The 26,631-nt window shown below is 35.0% G+C and overlaps 3 protein-coding genes across 6 annotated transcripts in view; 2 read left to right on the plus strand and 1 right to left on the minus strand.

Annotated features, from left to right (window-relative positions):
* Positions 1-4: 4 nt before the first annotated feature.
* On the plus strand, positions 5-3,451 carry LOC146738304 (uncharacterized). The gene is made up of 2 exons (XM_085503728.1): positions 5-173; positions 2,951-3,451. Exons 1-2 carry the CDS (start codon positions 40-42, stop codon positions 3,123-3,125), a joined length of 309 nt encoding a protein of 102 aa, XP_085359854.1. The 5' UTR covers positions 5-39; the 3' UTR covers positions 3,126-3,451.
* Positions 3,452-5,023: 1,572 nt separating this feature from the next.
* LOC100367062 (DEP domain-containing protein 1B-like) lies at positions 5,024-21,739 on the minus strand. Of its 2 annotated transcripts, none has more exons than XM_085503147.1 (10): positions 21,553-21,739; positions 20,333-20,601; positions 19,460-19,684; positions 18,883-19,061; positions 17,961-18,101; positions 15,773-16,909; positions 13,632-13,798; positions 13,218-13,394; positions 11,505-11,675; positions 5,024-6,804 (listed from the first exon to the last, which is right to left on the minus strand). In XM_085503147.1, the coding sequence occupies exons 1-10, from the start codon at positions 21,601-21,603 to the stop codon at positions 6,655-6,657; spliced, it is 2,667 nt and encodes an 888-aa protein (XP_085359273.1). In that variant the 5' UTR covers positions 21,604-21,739; the 3' UTR covers positions 5,024-6,654. The 2 variants fall into 2 exon arrangements, with proteins under 2 accessions (XP_085359273.1, XP_085359272.1); XM_085503146.1 differs by having other exon boundaries at positions 13,212-13,394.
* A 70-nt stretch (positions 21,740-21,809) lies between these two features.
* Positions 21,810-26,631, plus strand: part of LOC100367211 (oxysterol-binding protein-related protein 9-like) — a 44,707-nt gene continuing 39,885 nt past the window's right edge. For 2 of the 3 annotated variants that reach the window (XM_085503148.1, XM_085503149.1), the window contains exon 1: positions 21,810-21,969. In XM_085503148.1, coding sequence (XP_085359274.1) covers positions 21,862-21,969 — 108 coding nt within the window. In that variant the 5' untranslated portion in view covers positions 21,810-21,861. The remainder of the gene's footprint in view (positions 21,970-26,631) is intronic. The other variant, XM_085503151.1, reaches the window with a different exon arrangement.

The raw sequence follows: 26,631 nt of genomic DNA on the forward strand, positions 1-26,631 counted from the left end.
AACAACTTGAGCACGTCGTTGTCGCCAAGGTTACACGCCATGGTTCCAGAGAACAGGAGTTACAACTTGGGATCAACACGACGGGCTGTTTCCCATACATTAAAGTATTCTAAACATCAGACAATGTCAACTTACAATACTCCAAAGCGTGCTCCGTCGTCATGGATACAGAGGTAGGCAAGATTTAAACTGGCATATTAGTGCATATAGATATATACACCAATTATTGTCGGCATACAAACTGGCATATCTAAACACACCTAATCGAAGAAGTACATAATAATGTTCAAAGTTTTCTTGAGTGCAACTGCAACATGAGTAGAAACACGTCTTTATTGAGATGGATGTTACTAATTGGTTGTTTTTTTACGATAAGTACAGCAGTAATCGTTTGATGTAATATTAACAAAAATGTGCTTGCACGCGCTCCGGATTTACTTATATTCACGGATAATTTGAAACGCGAAATCCCTAGCCTGTGTCGATGTTCATCAAAAGAATGCCGAAACGGGGCGGGGTGCATGGTCGCCTTCGATGCGTTATTTTCATCCAAGAAATCACGTTAAGCTTTGGCCGGGTCTCTAATTTTGTATGCGTTATGCGCAACAATCCGATTCGCCATTTTTGTTAATATTGGAGTGGCCTACCATGCACGTCCCATAACCATCATATTTATATAGTTTTGAAAATTATTAACATCATCTGTGCTATTGAGTTACATATTACAAACAGCGCTATTTAATACAGATTATTATATATGAAGATATATGAATTTTAGTAATTTTGCATCTCTCCAAAGTCAGCATTGCTTAGTTGGTATTTCTAATACTATTAAACTAAATGTCATCACATGATATATCAAATTAAAGGACTTGATGTGTCTGAATTGTCAAACCTGGTTGTCAGTTGGCTATATCCTTCATTATGGTTTACCAGGTTTTTTGGGTTGATATAAAGTCTCATGTCCATTGTCGGAAACATGCCGTTTAACATTAAACACGTTTAGATCATATTATTACTTAATATGCATAATTAGCAGATATTTGTTTATACATGTATTCAATATACAAAAACAAACATCTCAATTGAAATATCATCCTGAAATAAAATCAAACATTGGAAAATGAGTTCAGGAAATTTGCGATATTTTTTTCTATAATTACTCAAAAAGGAATACATGTCATACTAGTATATTGACACCATACTTGAACGCCACTGTGGTATCATATATGTGTATAGTCTTTAAGAATAAAAATGTCACTATTTACTCGTATACATTTGCATACATAATGTTACTATGGGCATTCCGTTTTAATAATGTTCTCAAGTAGAAACAATTCTGGATTGCCTACCCCATATTTACCTATTGCATAATGTAAATTATTGACGTAATCGATTAAATCTTTATATATCCGGGTATCAATTTTGCAGCATACTCATTTAAACAGATGTGATGTATCAAATGAAGGGTATGTAATTTAAAATTCAAATCAATTCATAAATATAATTAAACTATGGCGTAGAACACGTTTTAGATAATTATTAAGTAATAATTTATTATTTGAGATAGTTATTGTTAGCTAATTCAGAAACTGCTACGCACATGCGTAGTATGACTTGTGCATTTTAGTGACATGGGTTGCCAAGAATGTGATGCGTGTGAATGCTACCAAAACAAACTGCACGATTACCGGTATACACATTCTTGACAATTAACCAATCATGTCTCACTCTCGAAAGCGAACCAATGAAAATATTGGGTGTCATTTTTTATGACAAGCGACGCTTTCGAAATCATATATAGATTATATCTCAGATTACTATAGTATGTGTAGGCGAATCTTTAAGACACTTTTTAAACGTTAGTCACACTTACTGTAAATACGGCTAAGTTATTATTTAACTGTATCACAGTCCCCAACAAGGGGAGGGACTGTGACTGTATAATATTAGTCATGTTTAGGCTGCACCAAGTTTGCATATCGGCTAGACCCACTTGCGTTCACGTACAGGAAGGAACAATTGTTAGCACGGCTAAATAACACCCAGTATTGTTAAAAGATGATGGTCGTTGCGCCGCGTCCTATTCGATATGGGACCCATAGCAACGTACATAACGTATATTGTTTGTTTACATGAAATTCAAACACGTGCTGCGTGACGACCACCACATCAGTCCGTTTAGCTATGATTACTCAGTACAACAACTAGGAAGGCATTACGTGTTGCTTTTATGGTTATAAAACAATACAAATTCGGAAAGTGCAGACTGCAGAATAACAGGAAGTAGTACATCGTCAGTCCATTTTATTTACAAAAATAATGTCTCTGAATGTGCTAGAGTTTATTGTCATGTTACAAATGGCACGTCGAAACCAATAGTTATGTGCAAACGCAAGTATTTCCTCAGATATATTGCATTGAGAAATTGCGACATTGGCCTTGAGCATGCTTACGTAAATTACAAAAATGTGGGGCAAAAATCAGCTTGAATGTCAGTAGGCCACGCTTTCTGTTGGGATCTTCAAGAAATTTATTAATGAGTTACTGTTTTAGCTTACAAATCGGCAAATTATTCTAAAATGTTGGGTCCAAGAGAGCTCTGGGATTCATTTCAGGCCCCTCCAGTCTATGGAGTATTTGCGACCTATATCATGATCTCGCATAACTGCGCGGTGCGATGAGCTCCGCCCTTTGAAAAGATATATGTAGACTGGATGACGATGAAACACCAGTTCGTACTTTCCAGATTAGTTGTATGCGTATAGCAAAACAGTATTCGAGATCGCGTTGCATGGCGGGACTTTAAGTTGTCAAGGTCAAAATGGAGTCGGTCAGATTCCGACACGATTAACTCTCACTCCCGATTTTGTGTCATGGTTCAATTATGTCTTGCAATGTGTTATATTTTAGTCCATGTTGTAGTAACATTAGTTGTTCTTTTTTTCAGAGCGTACCGGAGTCAAAACAAATCAACTACAAAGCAGCAAAGCATTGTTGGTCGATTAGGAAGAGTCACGCCGACTGACAGCATGGAAAGACGTACTTGTACACCTAGCATTGTTTTGCCGAGAATGGCGAACCTTGTAGGAATACACGAAGAGCTACAAAACAATTTCCTTTAAACCAGACCGTCCTCTTTAGGTTAAACAGATGTATTTTTTTTGTTTTGCTTTTAAATACTGCATAAACTGTTATACCCCCACCCCCCGACCCAAGATGCATCCTGGGTGAGTGTTTGAAATCTCCAGGGAGGTTTGCTTCAAAACGTTATGTTATACCGAAACCATCGTTGTTAGAAGGTGCAACGTATTGTTCATTATGAATTGTAGGTTATTTTGCAGGAATGGAACCGTGAGCTACTTAGTTTTTTGCCATCGATTTTCTTCAATAAAATAAATTGTGTTATTCATCAAAATTATAGCAAAATACAACTTTATGGAAACAAAAATTGTGATGTTTATTTTTTTTACTTGTGTGTACACTTGTTGAAATCTTTCTTGGGAATAAGTTTTCATGGTCATTCGTCTATTCCTGCAATACACACGTATCTTGTATATGCAAATTAGTAAACCGCCACAGTTAAATATAAATGTGGTTTATTAACGCCACACTTTATGCAAAATAATCAGAACTGGGAAGGAGTGATAACTATTGAAAAATAAAAATCCCAAACAGCTGTTGCAGAGTCGAAAATTCAAGAAAAATAAAAATGAACAGATAAAACGCTTCCAACCACGCACCCCCTTGAATTGTGTTTGCCACCTCAACGACCTGTTCGAGTAACTACCATTAGCGGTCGAGTTGCCGTACTTTAACGAAGTAATAATGCAAATTTTCGGTGTGTTTAACCACATTGACAGTCGAACTGAAAATAGTTTGTTCGAATCTGGGGAGTTTTTACCCTAAATGAATTTTACTATTTTTGAAGTGCGCGGGGAACACACTCGTTCTTAAAAAATCCTTTCCTAGTAAATGGGTACTGTATTGAACGGGAAAGAAATGCTGAACGAAAAATGTCCGCTTTCAAAGGTTAGCAGGCGTTTTTCAGCCTTAAAAGTAGTATTACAACCGTAAGCGTCCCAGTTGCCGTACTTTAACGAATATTGCAAATTTGGCGAGTTTTAGATGGTTTTTCTGCAGCCCTACAATGAGTTTGAGTTGTTACAGTGTACGCAAGTCCTTTTGTACAGAAAAAAACAGCGGCCAATGACCTGTAGAATTCGCACTCGATTCAAGTATATATAGTGACCTGCAAGTTACATTCGGTTAAAAATAATCCATTTACACGGCAAGTCGGTCTAGAAATAGTTCCTTCGAATCCAGGGTGTTGCTGCAAAAAATATCTCGTGTAAAGCACTAGTGGTCACACAGCCCGTGTTCGCATTTTACACACCGCCATGGGTTCCACGACGGGCGCGGCAACTTCAGGGCTTTAAATGGTGAAGGAAAAATTGTACTCTCAACTTAGATCATGTTAAAACGAAATTCTCAAAAACATTTTCAAATTCTGTAAGCATAACACACCAAATGACCTAAGTTGACCCATTTTAGAATACAAGAGCGAAATATTGTACAGAGAAAAAATGCAGCGACTTAATCGTACACAGAAATAGACACTGTTCCAGTCTTGTCGATGCACTGATTCTACCTACAAGCAAACAGTGAGGGAAAACAAGTTCATGGACAAAAATGAGGTTAATTTATCCAGATAAATCCCACGCAAATTAATCAATAAAAATGTAGATTTGTCATATCTGAAGCAGACATGACTAAATACTTTGTTCCATAAAATATTTAATGCAACACACAAATAGGTAAAATCATTGACAACTGATGCATGAACACTGGCAGGAGACTCGAGTGATATTAAGGAGAGAAAACAACTTTTCGTTAATGAATGGCATTTATGACAAACTTTAAGTATAGATGAAAAACACTGGTGATAACGTCGGTCTTTAGTCTTGCATTGGACTAAACTAGTCAAGTCATACAACTTTATTAACAAGAATGAAATAAGACATGCGATATTCAATAAAATATTTATTCAGTTGCAATGGATACCATCAAATGAAACGAGGTAGTATATCGATACACTGTATACAACTATGCAACATTGGAATAGTCACACAAATACTGCCACACAAGTTAGAGCAGTGGTCCTCTGGTTACATTAGTTTTACACCAGGCTCAGTGTTTTGAGGCTGTAATGATTGATATTTAAAAACGTTGACAGATGGAGACAATGTTTTTCTTACACATTTGAGAACACTCATAATTACAGCTAAATGTAGCAGCAGTTAAAAAAAACAAAAAACACTACAGTTTGGGACCGTAGACTTGTGCAAACTCCAGAGAACTAAAATGTGCATTTCTCTAATAGTTTAGTTGACACACTACTCAAATAAACACAACATTCATTCACAACAATACCACAATTGTAATTTATCTAGTTATACCAATATGCAAAAAAAGTCATTCCAATTCATCAAGGCAAATTTTATACATGGCAGTGTGGAATACGGTAGATTGTCAAAATGAACACGACATTTCAGATTTGTTTTCTTGAATGGCTGTTTGAGATTGTGGACTGTTTTTGTTTTAATCGCCCAGAAGATGTGGATTGGTGATGGCAAACTTTTTTTTAGTGAATTGATTTCCTGCATGCTTATACACTATTTAAATACAATATCAATCGTTTTATAATACATTATTAAATCTACAACATGAAATCGAGGCATGCTTCAAAATAATTAACTGGGTAACCTGACCTACAGGTTCACCAAAAACATGATGTACAGAGCACTAATACAATTAATTTTCTTTCCAGTGTACGAAAAATTACTGAATGCAATGCATTTGAATGTTCAGCAATCGGCATACTGAAAAATCTAAAAGTATCACTATTTTGATATTTCACTGGTTTTAAATTCAATTAACCATCGAAACAAGTACAGTAATTCAACATGTTCACATTAAAACCCAGTGAATAATCTACCTTGGTGACAATTTGCAGCTAAGGTCCATTAACTCAGTTTAAAACTATTAAACATTCAGCTCAATGGTTGTAAATGAAGTGCAAGTATATAATGGCAGTGAAAGGTACATACAAAATACATAACAGCACTTTAATAAGAGAACAAGTAGAAAATTTACAAAAATACTCTATGTACAATAAGGCTATATATAACAATAGTTCAGATGAAAATTCAGACGTGGATGACAAGTGCATGTTGTACAAGCTTGTCATCACTGAATTAAATCTAAAACCCCCGCCCCATCTAGGGATATTTATAAAAGTGATTATCGAGTTGATGGTTCTTTTTGGGCAGAGCAAACAACTAATTTACCCTAATCGTAGCATGTACTCAAACTATAGGTCTGTTACAATTGGGGTCAAGATAAATACTTTGGAAAACATGATTATATGATAATAAAAACAGCCTCTTCAAATAAAAGTTAAAAATTCCAGTGGAATGATTGCCACCTATCTACATATCAAACAAACCTCTGGAATGGTCAGTATCTTGGCATACATTGTAACTGACATATTCATCTATGAAAAACTTTGATTTCTTTAAAGTGGAGTCTGTAATAAATACATGGCAGTGTAAAATGTATAGAATTACAAACAATCCACAGATATATAGCAATCTAATATCGCATATTGTTCCTGCGTCTGGAGAACGGTTTTACCATGCTTAACATAGGTTGTTTAATCGTTGGTTTCTCTGGAAACAGCTCGGCTTCACTGGCAGTGGTTGGTAATCTTTTTGCATAGATATTTGGGTAAGCTCTCTGAAACTAAAAGGGAAATAAAAGTAAGAAATGGTACACAAATATAACACCATGGTTACTGTAAAAAAACTTTATTTTAGCTGAAAAGACATTTTAGTCGTTTTCCATGAAGTTTATTTTCACTGAATTAAAATACAGGAGAAGGGGTATTTTTGCTGGAATATATTATATTCACTGATTTGTTCTTTTAGCGAAAAGTGAAAGAAAGTAAATTAATTTACAGTATATCCTTATTGAAAGAAATAGTCTGGACATGCATGACAGCTGAGATGTACAACAGCATTATGTAGTAAACAAGTCATTGAAAATGACACAGTCCCCGTTAAAATTTTAAAAGTTCTCTTTGAGCTCATCACATTAAAGCGAAGGGTTGTCGCGAGCGTGTCCTTGAAACTCGAGTTCCAAGTGGCGTATACAACAGATTGTTTATTTACATCAAAACACACGTTCCGTGTAGTAGTAATATGGCCAAAAATAAAAACAGCCGTTATTCAGCCATCTTTGATCTGATTATAAAACACTAATTTGTATGATGCATGTACCAAATACGGATGAAAATGGTACATAAATTGTGGAAATATAGTAGTAAGGCCAAAAAGTCAGATGGCTGTCAATCGGCCATCCTTGACCAGATTTTGAAACAAATTGTCATGGACATGCATCCTAGCATGTATAAAGTACATGTATGTACCAAATTTGAATGAAAACTGACAGAGCACTTCCAAGATACCACATAAAAAAAAACCAAGATGCCTGTCAGTCAACCATCTTTGATCCAATTGCGAAATAAATCGTCATGGACATGTATCCTAACATGTATAATCTAACTGACAAAGCATGTCCAAAATACACCATTTTCAAAAAACAAGATGGCTGCCAGTCGGCCATTTTGAATCGAATCGCTAAACCACTGCATGTGCATATGTCCCACACAAAGTACTAGGCACATGCAAAGAATGAACGGAATCGGTCAAAGGGATTCTGAGATACGACTCCGGACGGACGCACAGACGAAGACCGAATTATAAGTCCCCGTTTTCAGACTTTGAACGACAAGAAGAGTTACTTAAAAAAAAAAACTCGTTCAGTTAGCTTTAAAACTGCCACATATCTGAATTGTATATGGTAATCTGTCTAAATGTTTCACATCAGTAAGACAGGTAATACTACCAAAAATAAATTAAAATTATTGCTGAAATGATACTTGCTTTAAAATTTATTAATTTGTATGAAAAGGCAAAGCCAGCATGGAAGTTGAGTTGCACCCTACTGTATTGTATATCTAACAGTTTTTTTCCAACAGAAGAAGGCGATTACAATATTGTGAATCAATACAGGTATAATTAACTCAATTACATGTACAGTAGAGATGCACATGATCACAGTGCCGTGTCAAAGAAAATAAGATTATCGTATTGTTTTAGTAAATTACTATGCAAGTGGCGAAAATTGAAAAATCTTCACACAAAACTAATTAGATATATGTATGTACATCATAGTCCTACAGTATTTCTAGATATCAGTGGAACAGTTATTTAACAGATAAAACATTCAACCAGTGTTACCCCCAAAAAGTTTTAGGGTAGTGGGCCGCTTTTACTAAATCCAGTATTTATTAACATTTTAAACAAAACTTAAAAAACAATTAAAACCTGCTAACTGAAAGGAAGAGGAAGCAAGTAAACATGACAACGCACCAGAGAAAAATGACGACATCCGTGACCGAAATACATGACACAATGAGGTATATCGAACCTCTGTCACCAGAGACTCATTTCCTTACTGATTAAGTCGAGACTTTTGATGGATAGTTCCTATCGACTGCCATGTTGTTTTACTCGTAGTTACTGTAGACACGTGGTATGCAAATTACCAGCACATTTACGAAGCTAATGAGGGAGCAGTAAAAACAAGGATTGGGGAGGGAAATGGTTAAATTTACATAATTCACAGCTTGATTTTAATAATGCTTTCATAGTTACGATTTTTTTTTAAAACAGATATGATTAGTATATAATTGTAACCCAATAACAATTTTAGGGACGTAGTAGAGTTTTCCTGGAAGTAAAATGCATATTATATTCCCAGAAGAGTTGTTCTGAACCATTTCAATCTATATACTTAATGATTACATACATACATTGTACATATATACATACAGACAGACAGACAGACAGACAGACAGACAGACAGACAAACAGTAGCAGCAAAGACTCCCTTTTGTGCTTTGCACACAGGAGTAAAACATGAACAGTTAGAATAATCACTTATTTTTCATTTTAGTGTCAATATATCTTTTCAGCATTTTTGATGTTGACAAAAAGACTACCGTATGTAGTGGTGAACCCATCAATGATCATTAAAGAAACGGAAGTGTGCTTCAATGGAAAGTTGTACAGAGCAAAAGGTTTTAAAAATATCTGCTAAGTTTTCTTGAATTGTTGCAGTGTTTGTTCAATACGATAAAAGTATGTACGGTATATGAACATGAAACTAACAACCCCCCTCCCCGAGTCATGGTTTCGGATAATTTTGATTGGCAAGGAACCAGCAATCTTTAATATATAATCGTCATTGCTAGCATACCACATTTCAAATAACTTCACGTTATCTTTTTTCAGACAATTATGACTTTTTTTGGTCTCGCTATATCTGATTGAATCAGGACTTTACAACACGGTTTGAAAATGTTCATGTTTTACACAATGTAGGTTTATCACTGGGTGTTTTAATAAAAGAGCACCAGTACTAAAAACTTTCTGGGGGAAAACCATACCAGGGTTCTCCCCAGGGCTTTTTAGCGCCGAGGTCCGCGGCGCTATACCTGTGAATCTCGGCGCTTCACTTGGGACCTCAGCGTTATGTGTTCCCACCTCGGCGCTTGATTTCATATTTGACATGCCAATATCAGATGTGAAAAATCTTTGTTCGCCACGTCGGTCGGCCTCGACCGTCACTCAAAATTAGTGACCACCACGGAAATGCTTCCGACGAGGACTATTGTCTGATTGTTAGTATAATTACGTACCTGTCAGTCGTGGATTATAATTTATAAACAATCGACCTAGTCGCACGATACGTAGCGGCTAGTCAAATTTGTGGAATTAGCACCTCTTTGTTTGTAAGTAAATACTTTCTGCGATAGACAGTCTTTAGATTGAAAGCTAAAATTATTTCAAAATCAATTCCACCTCGATATAACATGGTCAAATCGGAGTTCACGATCAGTTCACGCTACTCAAGAAAAAAAACAACGTGTTTATTGCGTGATTTGGTAAAATACATTTGAACTGTTACATTGTATCATTGCGAATCATGTAAAAACTCTTTTTTCAAGACCTAATTTACCTTTTAAAAATTGCAAATCACCTATTTCGAAAGCTATCATGCAGTTGTCAATTGAAATCGACGCCAACACATCGTGCTCCGACATCGCTTTACTTCCGCAATGTAATCTTTATGATCACTGCCATTCGGAAAACTTCGGGTTCTACCGGCATTACCATGCAGCATTTTGATTGGTTAATGGCATTCTTGACCCATCGGGTCAAAGGACACATGCTAATGTTTCACAAACATCATGGCGGGTCTGTTTTTTTACCGAAGCAATCAAGTGATCAAAAATAATCGCTCCCGATAAAAATAAGTCGGATTTTACTTACATTTCATATCAAAAAAAAAAAAAGTAAAATTTGTTGAGGAATTATTGCTATAACTGGTGTATAACATGGCCAAGTAAGTTATGTCATGTCGTAACTTTGATGATCGTTTTGAAGCTTTATTTGTTCGCTCATTACTGTAATTATAAACGTTTTAGAAGTTGATGGTACGAATAATAAATTACAACAATACGTCAATCGATTTTTTGAAGGAGAATGTTTTTGGAGTGAATAAAATTATGAGATTCGTGAACATAAATCTGGCTTAACGTTTTGAATGCGTTTCCTTCAACGTTTTACAAAACAATTAAATTGCAACAATAATTTATTTGTGTTTTTAGTCTGCAGCATTTGTATTTCGAGAATGTTTCAAACTCTTCTAAATTGTGAAACATAATGTGTTGATTCCATTAAAAAAAATATTTGCCCTGTGACTGAGCTCACTAATATTCATAATTGTAAATAAGTTCTGTTAATCAATGAAGGAAAGATATGTAAATGATATGCAAATTATTATGCAAATTAGCCCCGGCGCTATGCATTTTTTCTGGGGAGAACCCTGCATACTCAACCTGGGTACATGTATATAGACAATGATTTGATACAAACAAAATGTACACCTATCTTTGAACTAATGTAAATATTTTTGGTTTCATATTACATCATTTTTCTCTGTGCCTTGATGCAGCATATTACAAGTACCGGTTGGTGCCTGTTGATTGTGTGCGCCGTGTGCTCCATTGTGGCAGTGCAGAAAGGAAAGCCCATGTTCTTTTGTTAGGCGCACCACACTATATATCCCATTTTAATTAACTAACGTGTTTCACTGTAAATTTAATAAATTATAATTCGTCGTAATCATCAAAAAAATGGATTTAATAGTGATTAAATGTAAAAAACAACAGTTGCAGGCATTGATTTAATAAAAAAAAATTCTCACTGTAGTTGTGACCAATTTAATAATTAAGTGGAAAATTGAACAATGACAAATTTCAACACAACTTGTTTAAAATTACCGATAAAGTAAGTGATAGCAAGATTTCTTACCTGTCTCAGCTTTTTTCTCTTCTCTTTGACAGGCATTTGTCTGTCTTTAATGATACCTTCCAATAGTTCAGCAATAGCATCTTGTGAGTTACTTAGTTTCTGTTTCTCGTATTCTTCTTTAGAGACTTGTTCACAATAAGCATATGCATTCTCTTCATCAGAATACTTAATCTACACAAATTAAACAAACTGACTGCATAAGAGCTAGCCTGAATTGGCAAGTTGCCTCCAAATCATTCATTCATTTAATATAGCAGGATATAACCAAACTGAAACTAGATCCTATACCAAGTATTTGGCCCAAGTTTTTATGCACTTATTTGTGTAGACTGTTTTGGAGTCAAATGACTAAAAAAATCGAGAATAAACTAGTAAAATAAATGAAAACGTTGCCAACAAAAAAAAATACATCATTTTAAAAAACAAGTCATTGAGTATTTTGTATTTTTTTTAATTGTTTCCAACATTTTTAAAAAGGTACTTTTTAGTGACACTGAGACGCTATTAGCAAACCATTTTCTAGCAAAGTTGTTCAGAATCAAAAATTGAGAAAATAGAGCTTATATATATATATAGTACTGAATATGCATGACCATATCCCTCCAAAATCCTGTTATTTTTGCCCCTCAAATAGTTTACTATTCTCTAAGGTTATGGCATATAATTTTTCCCTGCCTATAGAAACCATGGAATTTGAAAAAGTGGATGCAAGCAATGTCACAAAAAAATGAAACACTATTGGGAGCGGGCAGGGGTCTGTCACTTGTATTCACCATTGTTTTGATTTAAATATTGCTGCCTGGAGTAATTCAGCACAGAAAAAAAATCAATGAAAGGTTAAATGCAATAAGCAAGCACTGCATATGAAATTTATCAGCGCATTCCCCAAAAATTCGACTCTCAAGACCACATTACTCGCAAAACCTAATAAGTGCACAATCTATCAATTGAACACACTACTGTTAATTCATTAAATTACTAATGGCAAAATATAAATTTTACAATTACTGAAAAAAAACAAAAACATGAATATTAAATGATACAATGATATGGTGGGAGATTAGTATGACAATGATTTATTTAACTCCTGAGTGTATTATACATGTAATGATTTATCAATATTTCATGTCAATTACATTAACTATGTTTCAAATCAGCAACACAATTATAGATAACACAGGCATATATAGAGAAAGACAAGATTGCAGTGCTGCCACAATCCAATGTAGGTAGACATTGATGTACATCAGCTATAACTACATCTGACAGCTCTCGAATAGGATTTGTCAAGCATTTTTGGTGGGAGCTCCTCAGTAAAGAGAGCTGGCTCAAGATTACCTGTACCCGGTACATAGTTTGCATAGGTAATTGGTCAGATGCAGTTACATATGGTGTACAGACTGTCACTTGTTAAAAGTGAATACAGCCTTCTATAGATTGAGGGACATGCATAGAAAGACAGGAATCAGTACATGCAAGTGAAGTATAGCCAAAGATTGACAATTTACGATAACGTGCATTAAGAAGTGAAGAACACCAAGCATTAGCAACAGAAAATCGAAAGATAACAGGGACACATATCTACATGTACTAGTATTGAGTGATGCTGATTAAAAGCATGCTATTCTGTAATAATGCATGTGATATTATTAAATTAAACTTTTATACATCTCAGGGTACATAAATCACGCCAGAATCTCCACTTACATGTACCTTTCCCCTGCGTAGGTAAGCTATTCTCTGTTCAACGTCATTTCTCAGCTGTTCTGGTACTTTGAGAATCTCTATGTAGTTATCCATCATGTATGTAACTAGCCTCATGGCAAGGATTTCATCTAATCCAACCTCTTGCATGCAGCTCAAAATGCAACGAGAAAATGTCTGTAGAACCTGCAAGATATAAACAATAGTATAGACAGATTTGCAGTCAAAATCACAACTGAAAAAAGCACTAACAAAATTGCCATTGACTTCCCAATTGACTTGCCCTACTAACTACTGTTTAATCTGATAGCAAAAGATTTCACCATGCATCAGCAAAAGTTTGATAGACTAAAAATAGTGTTACACTATGATATGCTGGTTTACATGTTGGTATTGGCTGCATGAATCATACACACAACTTACTAGTTGTCTCGTAGAAATACCATCGACCAGATTAAGCTCTTCGTTATTTTCCATTTTCGACATCATTCTTAGCAACAGATGAAGCTTCTTTCTGTTGCTAGGAGGCAGCATCATACAGCAAAGTTGAAGAGCATCCTGAGCACATGAGCTGTCAGTGGCATATAAACCTGGAAATACATTCCACTGGTCAAGCAAAGCAACTTGTGAAAATTTAGCCACATGTCATGTGTCCACTAATATTTCCATTTATATGATGTCAACGCCCAAAAATTCATGGAAGCCATTGTCTAAATTCCCATTGTAAATGCCTTGATACTCATTAATATTTCCTTCATAATTTCAATCAGTATGGAATTTGAATTTTGGCCTTGAAATTCGGCGACCTCAAAATACCTTAGTTCAAGTGGGATGATCATCTGGTTATAGAGTTTGTCGCATCAAAACTTGTCTAGCACTACGAGTTGATGCTTTTGGTTCATTGGCTTATTTGATGGAAAGAAGCATGCACTATAGAAATGTATGCCAACATTGGTGGCATTCTCACTTCCGTTCCTCCAGTTCGGGTTTTCACCAAACCGTATTTGCATGTCAAGGTACAGATGATGTATTAATTTTGAAATAAATATTTTTCACTCTTGTATATGAACTATGAATATTTGCTATCACTCATTTGCCCCATTCATCTTAGTCTTGCGAGATTAGTGCAAGAAGTTTTAATAAAATAAAAAAGACTTTGACTTGCAAAAGCAGAAAGTTTCCTTTAGCCGAACATCACACATGTAAACATGAATGTACTTCAACTTTGCATGATATCATTCTTATGAACATCATATTTATTTCATAAAAAGTCATAAAAGTGGTTACCGTTAATCGTATTTTTTACGCAAATTATGGAACATGTGCAAATACGGTGTGAAAGCCAGATTGAGTGGAAGGGAAGTTAGAGCGCCACCAGTGTTAGGAGTGTAAATATATGCATGCACAATTCTAAACAGGGAAACATTTTCACTATGCCTGAATGTTACTGTTTCAGTTTAATTTATATTCTTATTTCTCCAATATTGAAGTCTGGCATTTTCCATTATCAGCAATTGTAGGTTTAATGTGTTTGATCATCATCTCCAAATAAGCAGGATAGATGCATTCAAATATGCCAATAGTCCCAAAACATTAATTCTAATTACCATCTCATCTCAGTTCAGTTCAATGATGCCCTTGTGTAGAAGGTCAAATTGAAAATGTGGGAAAATATGGCTGAAAGTGTATTTTATAAAGCCATGTCAACAAAATTGTTATAAACAGACAGCATGCAAAAAATGTATGGAATAAAGTATTTTGAAAGATAACACTGAGTAATATTTTATTGAGTGCAAAGCCACTTTAATATGAATTGGTTGATGACTGTCATTGCAACAGTTTTCATTCTCTAGAATACATACTGGAAATGACTAACATTTTGATAAAGAAATTTATCAACATCTAAAACTTTGTCCAGTCCTGAAGGATAAGCACTTTTTACAAGCAACACCCAAATTCTTTTGTAACAAGGTTTTTTTTCTTTTAGGCCATTGTACATATTCAGATACCAGACAAAATTGAAAGCTTGTTTTTTGGTTCATGAGAAATCTAAGGCATTCCAACATCAATTACTGATGAATTCATGAGTGGATATGCTAATGTTGCTACTCAAATGCATCTTAGACTGGCGACAAGTTAACACATCTGTTAAAAGCCTCCATGAATAGCCGATAAGAATGGTATATAATGGCAGATGCAGCAGTAAACGTGTTAAAAATTAGACAATGTTTTTAGTTACATGTATAAGTCAACCCAAGAAAATGGAATGGCAATATGATTTCTTTAGATGTGTCAGTTGTTGAGTAGAAGGAGATAGGATCACATAGGATTGAAAAGAAATGGACAAACCATGAGAGATACTAGAATGTAAGAAGTGGATGAAACTAGCAAGGCTCAGGCAAAGCAGATACAAGAAACTTGACGATACTATTCTACTAAAGACTAAAAGTTCCTACAGTTTGTTATGAAATACAAGTCTGTTCCCTTTCAGTACATGCAATAATAACAAAACTGAGGGAACTACTAACAACTGTACATGTAAGACAGCAGGAAATATTGCTTACTTGCAGTACTATACGATCTCTTCATTGTGGCCTCAGCCAAGGCAGTGCCACTGGCAACAGCATTATAGCCATGCAGGTTAGATCCACTGATACTCCTAAATTGATTATCAGTACTACGCGTACTTGTAGGCGGGGTACAATACCTACTATCGTTAGACATGCTACTAGCAATGGAAAGACTTGCTAAGGATGCAGTAGCACGCAAAGGAGCTGGGTAGCTAGAACGTGGAGTATAATATGACGACATGTCAGACACTCTAGACGACAATGAACTTCGGCTGCTTTCAACAGAACTTGGAATACTGCTGCATCCAGTATGCAAAGATTGTACAGGTTGTCTAATATTCTTAGGTGTACTACTAGACTCTTGCACAGGTCTGAAGACCTCATTTGCTTCCTGTTCAATTTCATTGGGAATGTCCTTGGAACTTTTTTGTCTTTTGAAAATCTTGTGGATCAACTGTGAAGCAGATCCAAATCTTGACCTCGTCAAACTTTTTCCATCTTTCACTTTCTCACTGACATCAGTGAGTGATGAAAACTTTTTTGATTTACTCAGGCCACTACCATTATTATTGTCCACACTGGAAATGTCAATAGCAGAAGAGAATTTCTGTGAATTCTTCAAACTGACTGTACTCTGTTTAGTTGGGCTGCTTGGTGGTGGAGTAGGAGCAAGTGGATTCCGCAATGCATTAGCATGAACTAGGTAGTTTTGATGTCGAGTGTACTTCCGCTGCTGTCTTTCATCTACATAGATCCTTGGTTTGTTACTCGCTGTCCACAGACTTGTCTCATAGATAACATTCCTATTCCTGAGCACTGGTGGACGAGGTACTCTAACTGGAGCTAGGTTTTCTTCTGATGCGTACCACTGTTTCTGGTATTCATTAACTCGTCTTGTTATACTGAAGGACTGCTCAATCAACTCTTCGTTATTTTTATCCGAGTTCTTAGACACTGGCATAGGAGTGCAACCCTTACCAGCCAGTGTCAAGTTCAACATCAAGTTCTCAACAGATTGGAATGAAGTGAGCCCCTTGGAGACTGGTGTAATCCTAGCAATATTGGGATCACTGGTATCAATGCAACTGATGTCAACTGCAGGAAATCCTCTGTCTCTTCTTTCTGCCATGACTGTGTATGATGTTAAAATGGGTGAGATTATATTAGTGTGTTGATGGGGGGAGAAATTGGAATGACAAGGGGAAATGCATGATGATGTGATTTGAGGAAAGAAAACATTACCGTGCAGTTAGTTAATGTATTAATCCAATGCTAAATCTACCTTAAATGATACAACAGAATTAAGTACACGAAAATTAACAAATTTAAATACAAGTTATAGAATGACAAGAGTTCTTTACAATGTTTCGAGTTCATGAAGAGAGTGACGTTAAAATGTATGACACTTTTCATTCTATAACCGGCTTCAAATATGGCTGCAGTCATAGTTGTGCCTTTCCTGATGGACTTGTCAATCACATGTTAGTTTCACAAGATAACTGGTCAGAAAAAAAATACTGTGACAAATTCTGTTGAATCACCTCAAATGTAATTTAAACTACATCCTAATTAGCACTAAAAATTTCAGACTCAATATTTCTCCAACAGCAGTTAAAAATTTGAATTTTGGTCCACGAGTACCAATAATTCCCCGAAATTATAATTAAGTTATTACAGGTAGTTAAGTTTATCTATAGCTGGTAACATGGTGGCTTTACTAACTATTAATATATGAAATGTTTTTAAAAAGTTGAACAAAATATCTAACAAAAGAAAAAAATCAAGACAGTACCCTGTGCAGTGATTATTAAAGATACATACAGTCTAACATTTGTAGCAATTGATAGAAAAGTTTTGTTATTTGACCAGTTATCTTGGGTAGTTTGAAATGTAATTGACAATTTTACTAAGCTACAAAATGTTTAAGTTACTTTGATGACCATTTTGCCAGATATTTTTCAGTTTGAATCAAGTCTCTGCTATTGATGGCAAAAGTGAATAAATAGTTGTAACCAAATCCAAATGTAATGTCATAAAAACTGGGTTAGCATGGTTAAACCAAATCAAAGTTGATGAAATGTTCATGGTTTTCTGTGCACATTTGTGATTACAAATTTACTTTGCAATTCTTCATGGCAACATCGGGTAGTTGCTATGGATATACAATGTATATACGACTTACCCAGAACATTTGTAAATAGATCGTAATATTCATATGTGAGTAAAGGTTCTGGTAAACTTTGAAAATAGTCGGTGACTGACTTAAAAACATCTCTTTCAAATCCAGGATAGCTTGGAAGACCATCATCAAGTCTGTTTGGCCCTGTCAAGACAACAGATGTATACTTAATTGATAACTGTAGATCATAGGCAGTAACACGATTTGTACATCTTTTCATCATAAGTGTTTTTTATACACACAAATGTTTCTTTCTACAGCATTACTGACAGGTTAAATAGCAAAGAATCTGTTATAGATGTCAAGGAAAAATATGATCCAGGAAAGATAAAATTAAATGTACACAACTGAAAATACTGAATGAATTTCTGTCAAACTTGTGTTGATGACCACCTTTACATGTATATAAAGACCACCTGCTTATTGTGACTACTTCCAGGCAGTCCCATGGCATAACATGCAAGTAACCTGTGTATAAAGCAAATTCTTTTGAAGATTCACCTTTGTTTTAGAGATCAAAATAATTAGCACTGTTCATAAATTTGATTTTAATTTTGCTTTACCAAAATGCATTTTGTTATAGTAGTAGCATCTTATTTTCTGGACAAATATGTCCAATGTACAAGTTGCCTACCCATAAAAAAATAAATTAACCCCCAGATAAAGACCATCTGACCATATAAACAATTTTGATGAACTTCCTTGGGTGGTTGCTATACACAGGTTGACTGTATAAATATCACAGCACAGAGGTAATCACTAACTCAAGCCAGGGTTTCTTTTACCATGTTCAAGAGCATGTGCACATGTGTATTTAGTTGAAAAGAGAGGGATGTTTTTTTGTGTTCTAGAAAGTACCTGCGCAAAGCTTTGTACACGTACATTGTATATACAAGTATGGTATGGTACGGTTCATAAAACTCACAATTAGCAAGACATCTCATTGCAGAAAGAACCCAGTACGGTAAATCCTCTTCCTTGTTCAGTAATGTGACAATTCCATTCTTGTTGACATTGTTAGCATTGTGAATCACATGCTTAGCGATGATTTTTTCACTGCTTATCAGTTCTTCCAATGTGGACAAACCAAGAATTTTCTGCAAACTACACAAATGAGAATATTACAATAGTGCAATTCTGACAACTATCCAATAAATTCCATGTTGCAGTGCACAATTTGTGCTAAAATATCAATGATATAAATTCATTTTCTTACCAACAAAAGTATCAGGATGCAAGGTTATGAAAGTGACATTTGTCACTCACTGAAGCCAAGTAGGTATATGATAAATGTTTGCATAACAATGCATACAATGTGTCAGGGCTCAAAATTCAATAAGGCTATGAAGGTAATTGCTTCAATTTATGCCCTACCTGACTGCCTTGATGACTTATATTTTCACTATAGTTTCAATGAGAGACATTTTTAAGATGTTCAAACAATGGTGTGTTACGTACAATGTACAAAAATGTATTTACAGAAGTAATAGCTACATGTTTACCTGGCTAATGTCATAGTTTTCCATGCATCTTCGATGTCATATTGTGTAATAGTCTTCATAACCAACTTGCATTCAGGAAGTCTTTTACCAACTTTCATTGGACTCTGTTGGAGGTTAGTGATGGTTAATGGCGGCTGACTCTTGGATGGCGACTGTTGAAGGTTTGTCCTGCTAGAAAGCACCGATGATGGCTGCAAAACTTTCGTAGGCGATGTTCTTGTGAACCTATAAATAGAACGTATACAGTTACTGGTTTAGAGATTGAAAAATTAGAAAGCATAGTTATAAACAATTAAACTAATTAAAGTAACTAAATTAAATTAAATTAATTTAAGCGTAATTAATAATGTTTGCCGAGTAATGTCCATTATAGAGAAATTTTTGCTTTCAACAAAGATTCTAAGCAGTTGAATTTTAGCAGATATGATTTTACTAGGATAAGTTTTATATTTCACTGGTGACTCGAAAAATAATTTTATTGCTAAATTGACCCCTTAGGTCAGAAGGCATTTTTGCAGGTCAAATTATACAGATGGAAACATTCAATAATGAAAATGAAGCTTTTGACTTAGTTTACCCACAGTCCCTATTAATATTTACACCATAAATTCTGATATGTATATAGTATGTAAATAATATTGTAATAAAAATTGCAAACTTGTGAACATTTGTTTTTTCATTGTAAAACGTTGTGGAAATCAGTGATGCAACTCATTTTGCAATTTTATTTTCACCAAAAACACCCAGTATTCCCCATAGTCTGGCACATGTGGGGGTGCTTGATTAAGCACATCCTGAAAAGATCATTTTTGAGCCAAGTACAAATTTACACTAAGTCAGATGATTAGTACAGTAATAAGCCTGATACAATACCTGAATAAGTGACCATCATCCTCAAAAACTGTTTCTTTATACTCTTTCCGCCTTACTTCATGGATAATATTGCTTTTAACAAATTTTCTCAGCAGTTGAATAGTTTGTTGTCGTGTGACTTCTGGGCCAAAGTTGATGTTTGCCCTCAGATGGTCATGTAACCAATCTACAGCGTCTGATGCAGTGAAGCAGTTATCATAAAGGCGAACTCGCCATCTGTGTTTTTTCAACGGCATTCCAGATCGGAATACTTGGATTAGATCATTCCACTGGTAGAAGATAAAAAGGGTCAATAGAGATATTTACAAGACACTTATTTAAGTTTGTACCTATATCACTTCTTACTGTAGTTGTACAGAGCAGAAGAAAATCAAATTGACAATTTTTTTATATCATTGCATTGTTGAAAATCATGTACATTGTAATACGAGGATACCTCAAAGTATGCAAGAGAACAGTACAGGGAGAGTATATGACGGCATACTTTGAAGTATCCTCATAATAACTTAATATACATCTTTTCCTTCCTAAGCTTCATCATGGGAATGCAGAAATCTTTTTAAAAAAAATATAGTTTGTTTTTTTAATATTCAAGAAACAAATTTAACTCTTGTGGAGTACTGTAAGCCACTTTAATTTCGTGCAAGATACATTTTCACTTATTTCGTAAATTCAGTAAAAATCCTGTAGCAGTGAAAATTTCACTGTATTTCATTGACTGTAAAACTGTTTACACAGAAGCCATTATATCCTGAAATCTCGAAGATTTACAGACTACTCAGTCAGTCAGGGAATTATTTTGTACCGCAGCCCCCCAACCCCACTACTGTCGGCCGACTTTGGTCTTACCTATGCATGCGTGACCAGCATTGCCATTGTTGCACAAAAGGTGTCAATGCATCCGACCATCATCTCATTAAAGGGTTGATACAGTTTTGTTTATGGGGGTGTTTTGCAACAACAAACAATAGTCGGACATCCCAATTTGCAAGACTTCACGGAATATTCATGCATTAGGCGCGGCGTTAATGAGAGAAAACACGTATACCATCATTTACCACTATTGGGGGATAATGGTAACAAATACGTCAATCGAGTTGTACGTGTGCGTTGAACAAATTTGAACACATTCGGATTCATGACAAGGCTTGCTTGCAGCTTCAGTTCCGAGACGAACGACAATTGCATACACTACTAATTGTGTAGGCCGAATAACTTACCAGTCTTGTCGCCCTAAAGGGACCCATAGTTGGACCACCCTGCTGCAACATTTGGAGTAATTTCCGTATAAGTAGCACCAGATAACGTACGTGAAATAATGAAGAATCGACTTTTTCGGTCTCAAGTCGCCATTTTGCATTCAGGGTTTTAAAAAGCCCGCATTCACGTTGATTGGGTAGTTTTCAACACGTGGCAATGGAACACATTTTGATTGGGTGGAGCGAATGCTCTCTTTTTAATACTTGGTCGTAAACGGCGCACTTTTCAACCGGCTGAGAATTTCCCAGGTTCCAACGCGGTACACTAAAATGGCAGCCATGGAGGGACCACTAAGTAAATGGACAAACGTGATGAAAGGATGGCAATACCGCTGGTTCGTCTTAGATCCTCAAACTGGTCTTCTCTCGTACTATACAGTAAGTGTGGCACTACATTTTATGTGTATGTGATAAATACATCTGTGTATGAATGCCAGAAGGATCGATCTAAACGTGACATACCGTGTTCTTCAGAGCAATGATCCAAATTGAAAATCAAAGACATTATCTGTTTTGCCGGTTTATTCCGTACACATGTCCTGAACTGAGTGTGATCACAAATCTGTTGGTTGGAACTTGAACTGTACAGATCATCAATTTAACTTTTTTTTTATAAAATAATTTTTTAAAATTTAAACTCCATCTAAATTTAAGGGGCGTTTTTTTTGTCGTACATGTATGATGCGGCTCAGGTCAAGCCGGTAACATCTAAACACGCGAGGTTATGAATGAATGATATTACAGTGATTTTGTAAATGGTGTCAAGACAAATTAACTCCCCGAATGTCCATGTTTAATGAAAACCATCTCAGAGAAAATATTTACTAGTGCAAACTCAAATTTTGAAACCTCATAATATCTCATTTTTGTATGTGCTTAGGGTATTAAAACTTCTTCTATGGAACTATTATATTGTCATGACTACCGTAATAATTAGAACTGGTCTATATGATAATCTCTTGTAACACTCATTTGTACATTGTGAGTCACTCCTGAATATATAAGTGGCGTTCACGTTAGAGATCTCGGCACGTGCTGAGACTCGGGACCGAGTCGGCACGTGCCGAAAATTGTGTGTGAACGGTCGGGACCAAGTCGGCACGTCCCGAAAAGAACTCGATCTCGGTCCCGATGGATGCTTGGAACCGAAACTCGGCACGTGCCGAGATTTGCCGCCTGAACGCTCGGCACGAGCCGAAATCACGCCCTCGGTGGTAAATTTAAGAAAAACATAAGTTGATTGATACTAGCATGAAATTACGATGACAGGAAATTCAGATATACTAGTAGATGGTCGGATGCTGTAGTAATGAATGCAAACCGTCATCAGCGACGCATATTTATGTGCTGCTACAACCTCTATTTTCTTGCACATTTTACATTGACGTGAAAAAAAGCATTATGTTTCGAATCTTCTTTGCCGTTCATGTGCACGATGGCTCGTAATAAACACCATTGCAACAAATGGATATAATTTCACTATAACAATTATTATTATCATCATATGCGTATCGTTTGGGCCAACAGATCGACGAATGAGAGCGTGATTTCGGCACGAGCCCAGTCGGTCCTAAGTGGGTCCTGAATAACGTGAACACGACTGCTGTTATCCCTTTGCAAACACAACTGATTAAAAATTTCGGCACAAGCCGAGATCCCGTAACGTGAACGTAGTAATTGAAATTTCTTTGTTTGCTTGGTCACATAGTGACCAGAACCCACACAAAAGGGTAATATATTGTAGTATGTTTTGGTGACTTTTTATTTTAGAGCCTCTTGACGCCGGTTTACACAATCATATTGGTATCACATGTTAATTACTTCTATTGTTTTCATTGGTATGCTTATTATGCTGTTTAACTTATCAAAAATATTAGAGTAGGAGTCCTGTTACACTATAACACTCATGGGAGAAGTCCTGCTCAGTATCAAATAATAATGTTCACATACATTACCAATGATACATGTACACATGATCCTGAATACTAGGACTTAATTATTTGCTGTGTTTTATTTTGCTGACTTCTAAATACACTAAATTAAAGATTATATGACTTAGAATGTATTTTGTTTTCTTCACAAACCTGTGAATATTCATGGACATAAAAATATTTAATACATACATACATTTGTATATCAATGGGGAAACCTATTTACAGATCTCTAGAAAGTAACTATAATATACATTGCATAATGACAAATGTCACAATAAAAATACAAAAACAGTATTAATGCATGTGAGTTAAAATAGTTTGGATAATTTCATTTTAAAATACCTAATTGAAGAAAAAAATATCAATATTACAGGTAGATTATTAAAAAAACATGTATTTTGTAACACGAGTAGTTGCATGACAGTCCCGCTGTCTGATTTAAAATATCTCAAACACATACAGGCTGGATACATGTATTACAAATAATACAATAGTCATAGATTAAATCAACAACTTCGTAGAGAAAATACAATGATACAAATCAATGAAGATTTTTAGTCAGATAAAAGTGGAATGTTAAACATTTTGTAGTAAATTAGGTATTGGACTGTCACTGGATTGTTTTAATTGTGAGTAAAATTCATAATTGGAAACAGAAAAAAGAAGCAAACATTTCCATATACATAGGTAATATAAAGTTTACTAATTCTGATTTTTAGCAAATTTTGGAAAACAAATTCTAATTTATTAATGACAGAGAAAGCAAATTGAGTTGAACACATTCAATTTTGTCTGAGAGACCATACCACAAAGCCATATTGATCTAAGAAGAGCTCTATGAATATGACAACATAAGATTCCAGAGGTCATATTTAACTTATCTGAGGTCATTGTAACATTATACCATATTCAATTAAAAGTATTCTTTAACAGCTCAGCAATTTCACTTTATTTGGTAGCCATGGCAACCACTTTTTAAAAAAATTTAATTATTGGATTGTGATCAGCTGGCTGCTGCTTTATGCTGTTGAACTGGACTGATAATATTAGAATATTTATTTTTGAAGTGTATGTTTTCATATTTAGAGTGCAGCACCATCTCCCTCTCATGACTGCTTTCTGACCCCTCCCACTACCCTTCATTTTGCATGGCCGTATGACCATATGTGTATTCCTGATTTCATGGGTTCCATTTTAAGACTTCATGGACATGAGAAAAGGAACTTAAGAAAAATATTTGTAGTATGTCAACAAGTACATGTATGTAAACAAAGTTGTACCAGAAACACACTATTTATTTTATGTGCATGAAGTGCAATATACATTACTATTTTTGGGAATAAGAAATTATGAGCAGTGTCTTGTTGGATAAACAATTTATAGCTTAGCACAAAACACAGTTGTAGTTGTTTATTTATAACAATAGGTAATACAAATGTAGCTTAAACTTTTAAAAAACTGGAAAGTACATGACTATTTATAGTCATACGTTTCCACACCTGCGTAAGTGCCATAAAAATAAATTTAGAGAGAGAATTTAAAGTAGTTAGTCTGATATGATGCGTTCCAATCAACTGAATGTAAAGACATTTAATTGGTTGAGAGACACTTCATTCAGAATTGTAGTTTGCTACAAAGATGTACAAATATGCCTTGGAAATATACATACATGCATGTTTACTTCTGTTGGAGGCACATCTACAAATGTAATGGAGTAAATATAGTCACCACATGTGATTTCCCATACTCCTGCCTGGAACCAAATTCATGTTTTCATTTTTCGCATTTGGTTCTGTCTTTGTCAGAGTATTTTGAACCAGAATGTCTTTTAATCACTTGCAATTTCTCTCTGAAAAAAATAATAAATTGTTAAAAATGTAAAAAAAAACTATTTCTAATGATTGACTCGTGTAATGTTCAATACCTGTATATAACATCATACAGTGGCGATTCACTCAATTCATTATATCCATGTGTGTGGTGGTTGCCATAGTAATGCATGTTAAATCACAAATGTCAACACAGACTACTCCCAAGTAAGCATAGGTTCACTTAAAACCATCACAGCTTGTTGCTGTTTCTACATTTCTACACTACTGTCAGTCGTGATCTGACAGGCAGAATTATGATATTATTGTATTTTAAATATTTTTAATCAACATTTTGGATAAAAATCACATGCAATTGTAGAACAAACACTGTTTGACGGAATTAATTATTTAATGTGTATTTGAATGTTTAATGTGATTCAGAGTATGATAACATATAGATTTGCTACATACATGTATCATATATAACTACATATCGTCTTAATTATATAATCTTGCAGATTTTTTTATTCACAGACATTCAAGGCCATTGCCTTGATTCCTAATGAGTGTGTTTTTGTTCCCTTCAATAATCCCTATATTATTCCTACATGTACAAAATGTATAAGCTTAAGACCATTTTAAAATTTTGCTTTGAAAATGGGCGCCCTTTATCTTCGAAGTTCAAGTCCTGCTGCTGTCATAATAATAATATGAGGTTATTACGAGGATACCAAAAAGTATGCACAAAGACAGTACAGCGGGAATATCAACTGACGCACAGCGGAGGTCGATGCAACAATGTACTTATTATTATACATTTTTTCCTCTCAATGATACATCATGGGATTGCCAAATTTCAAAAAAGTTTAGAACAGAATCAGCTGACTGTGTGTCCGGTCTAACCCTGGTAGCTACCATGTTTGTTTTTTATTATTAGAGGACGCTTATGGGCGTAATCATTCCATATTTGTAATTTGCATTTCCTTATATGGTAGAATTAAAATACCGCAAAATTACGACACGCTTTACGATGACAGATGTAAAATAATAATTGTTATTTATTTGACTGATGAGATAAGAAGCTCTGCAGAATTTCTAGGACTTGGTGTGTAGAAACTACTGCGAGAGATTTTATAATCTATGCATGATTAAAATGTTCTGTACATTTGTTAGACTTTTTTCTTAGATCTTCCACTTTCTGGTTTATTAAAGTTGTTTTACTTCTGTAGTATTTAATATTGATCCATGTCCCCATCTCTAAAGTGAATAGAAATTGTTACAAATGATATTGCAAA

This window comes from Saccoglossus kowalevskii, chromosome 9, assembly GCF_978046115.1.
Source record: "Saccoglossus kowalevskii chromosome 9, keSacKowa6.1, whole genome shotgun sequence".
Taxonomy (NCBI): Eukaryota; Metazoa; Hemichordata; class Enteropneusta; family Harrimaniidae; genus Saccoglossus; species Saccoglossus kowalevskii.

Coding starts and splice junctions, on each gene's coding strand:
- LOC146738304 (XM_085503728.1), top strand. CDS start 40: ATGGTTCCAGAGAACAGGAGTTACAACTTGGGATCAACACGACGGGCT. Junction 174..2,950: donor CCGTCGTCATGGATACAGAG/GTAGGCAAGATT, acceptor TCTTTTTTTCAG/AGCGTACCGGAGTCAAAACA.
- LOC100367062 (XM_085503146.1), bottom strand. CDS start 21,603: ATGTTGCAGCAGGGTGGTCCAACTATGGGTCCCTTTAGGGCGACAAGA. Junction 16,910..17,960: donor TCTATTTACAAATGTTCTGG/GTAAGTCGTATA, acceptor CATCATACACAG/TCATGGCAGAAAGAAGAGAC. Junction 11,676..13,211: donor TACGCAGGGGAAAGGTACAT/GTAAGTGGAGAT, acceptor TAATTTGTGTAG/ATTAAGTATTCTGATGAAGA.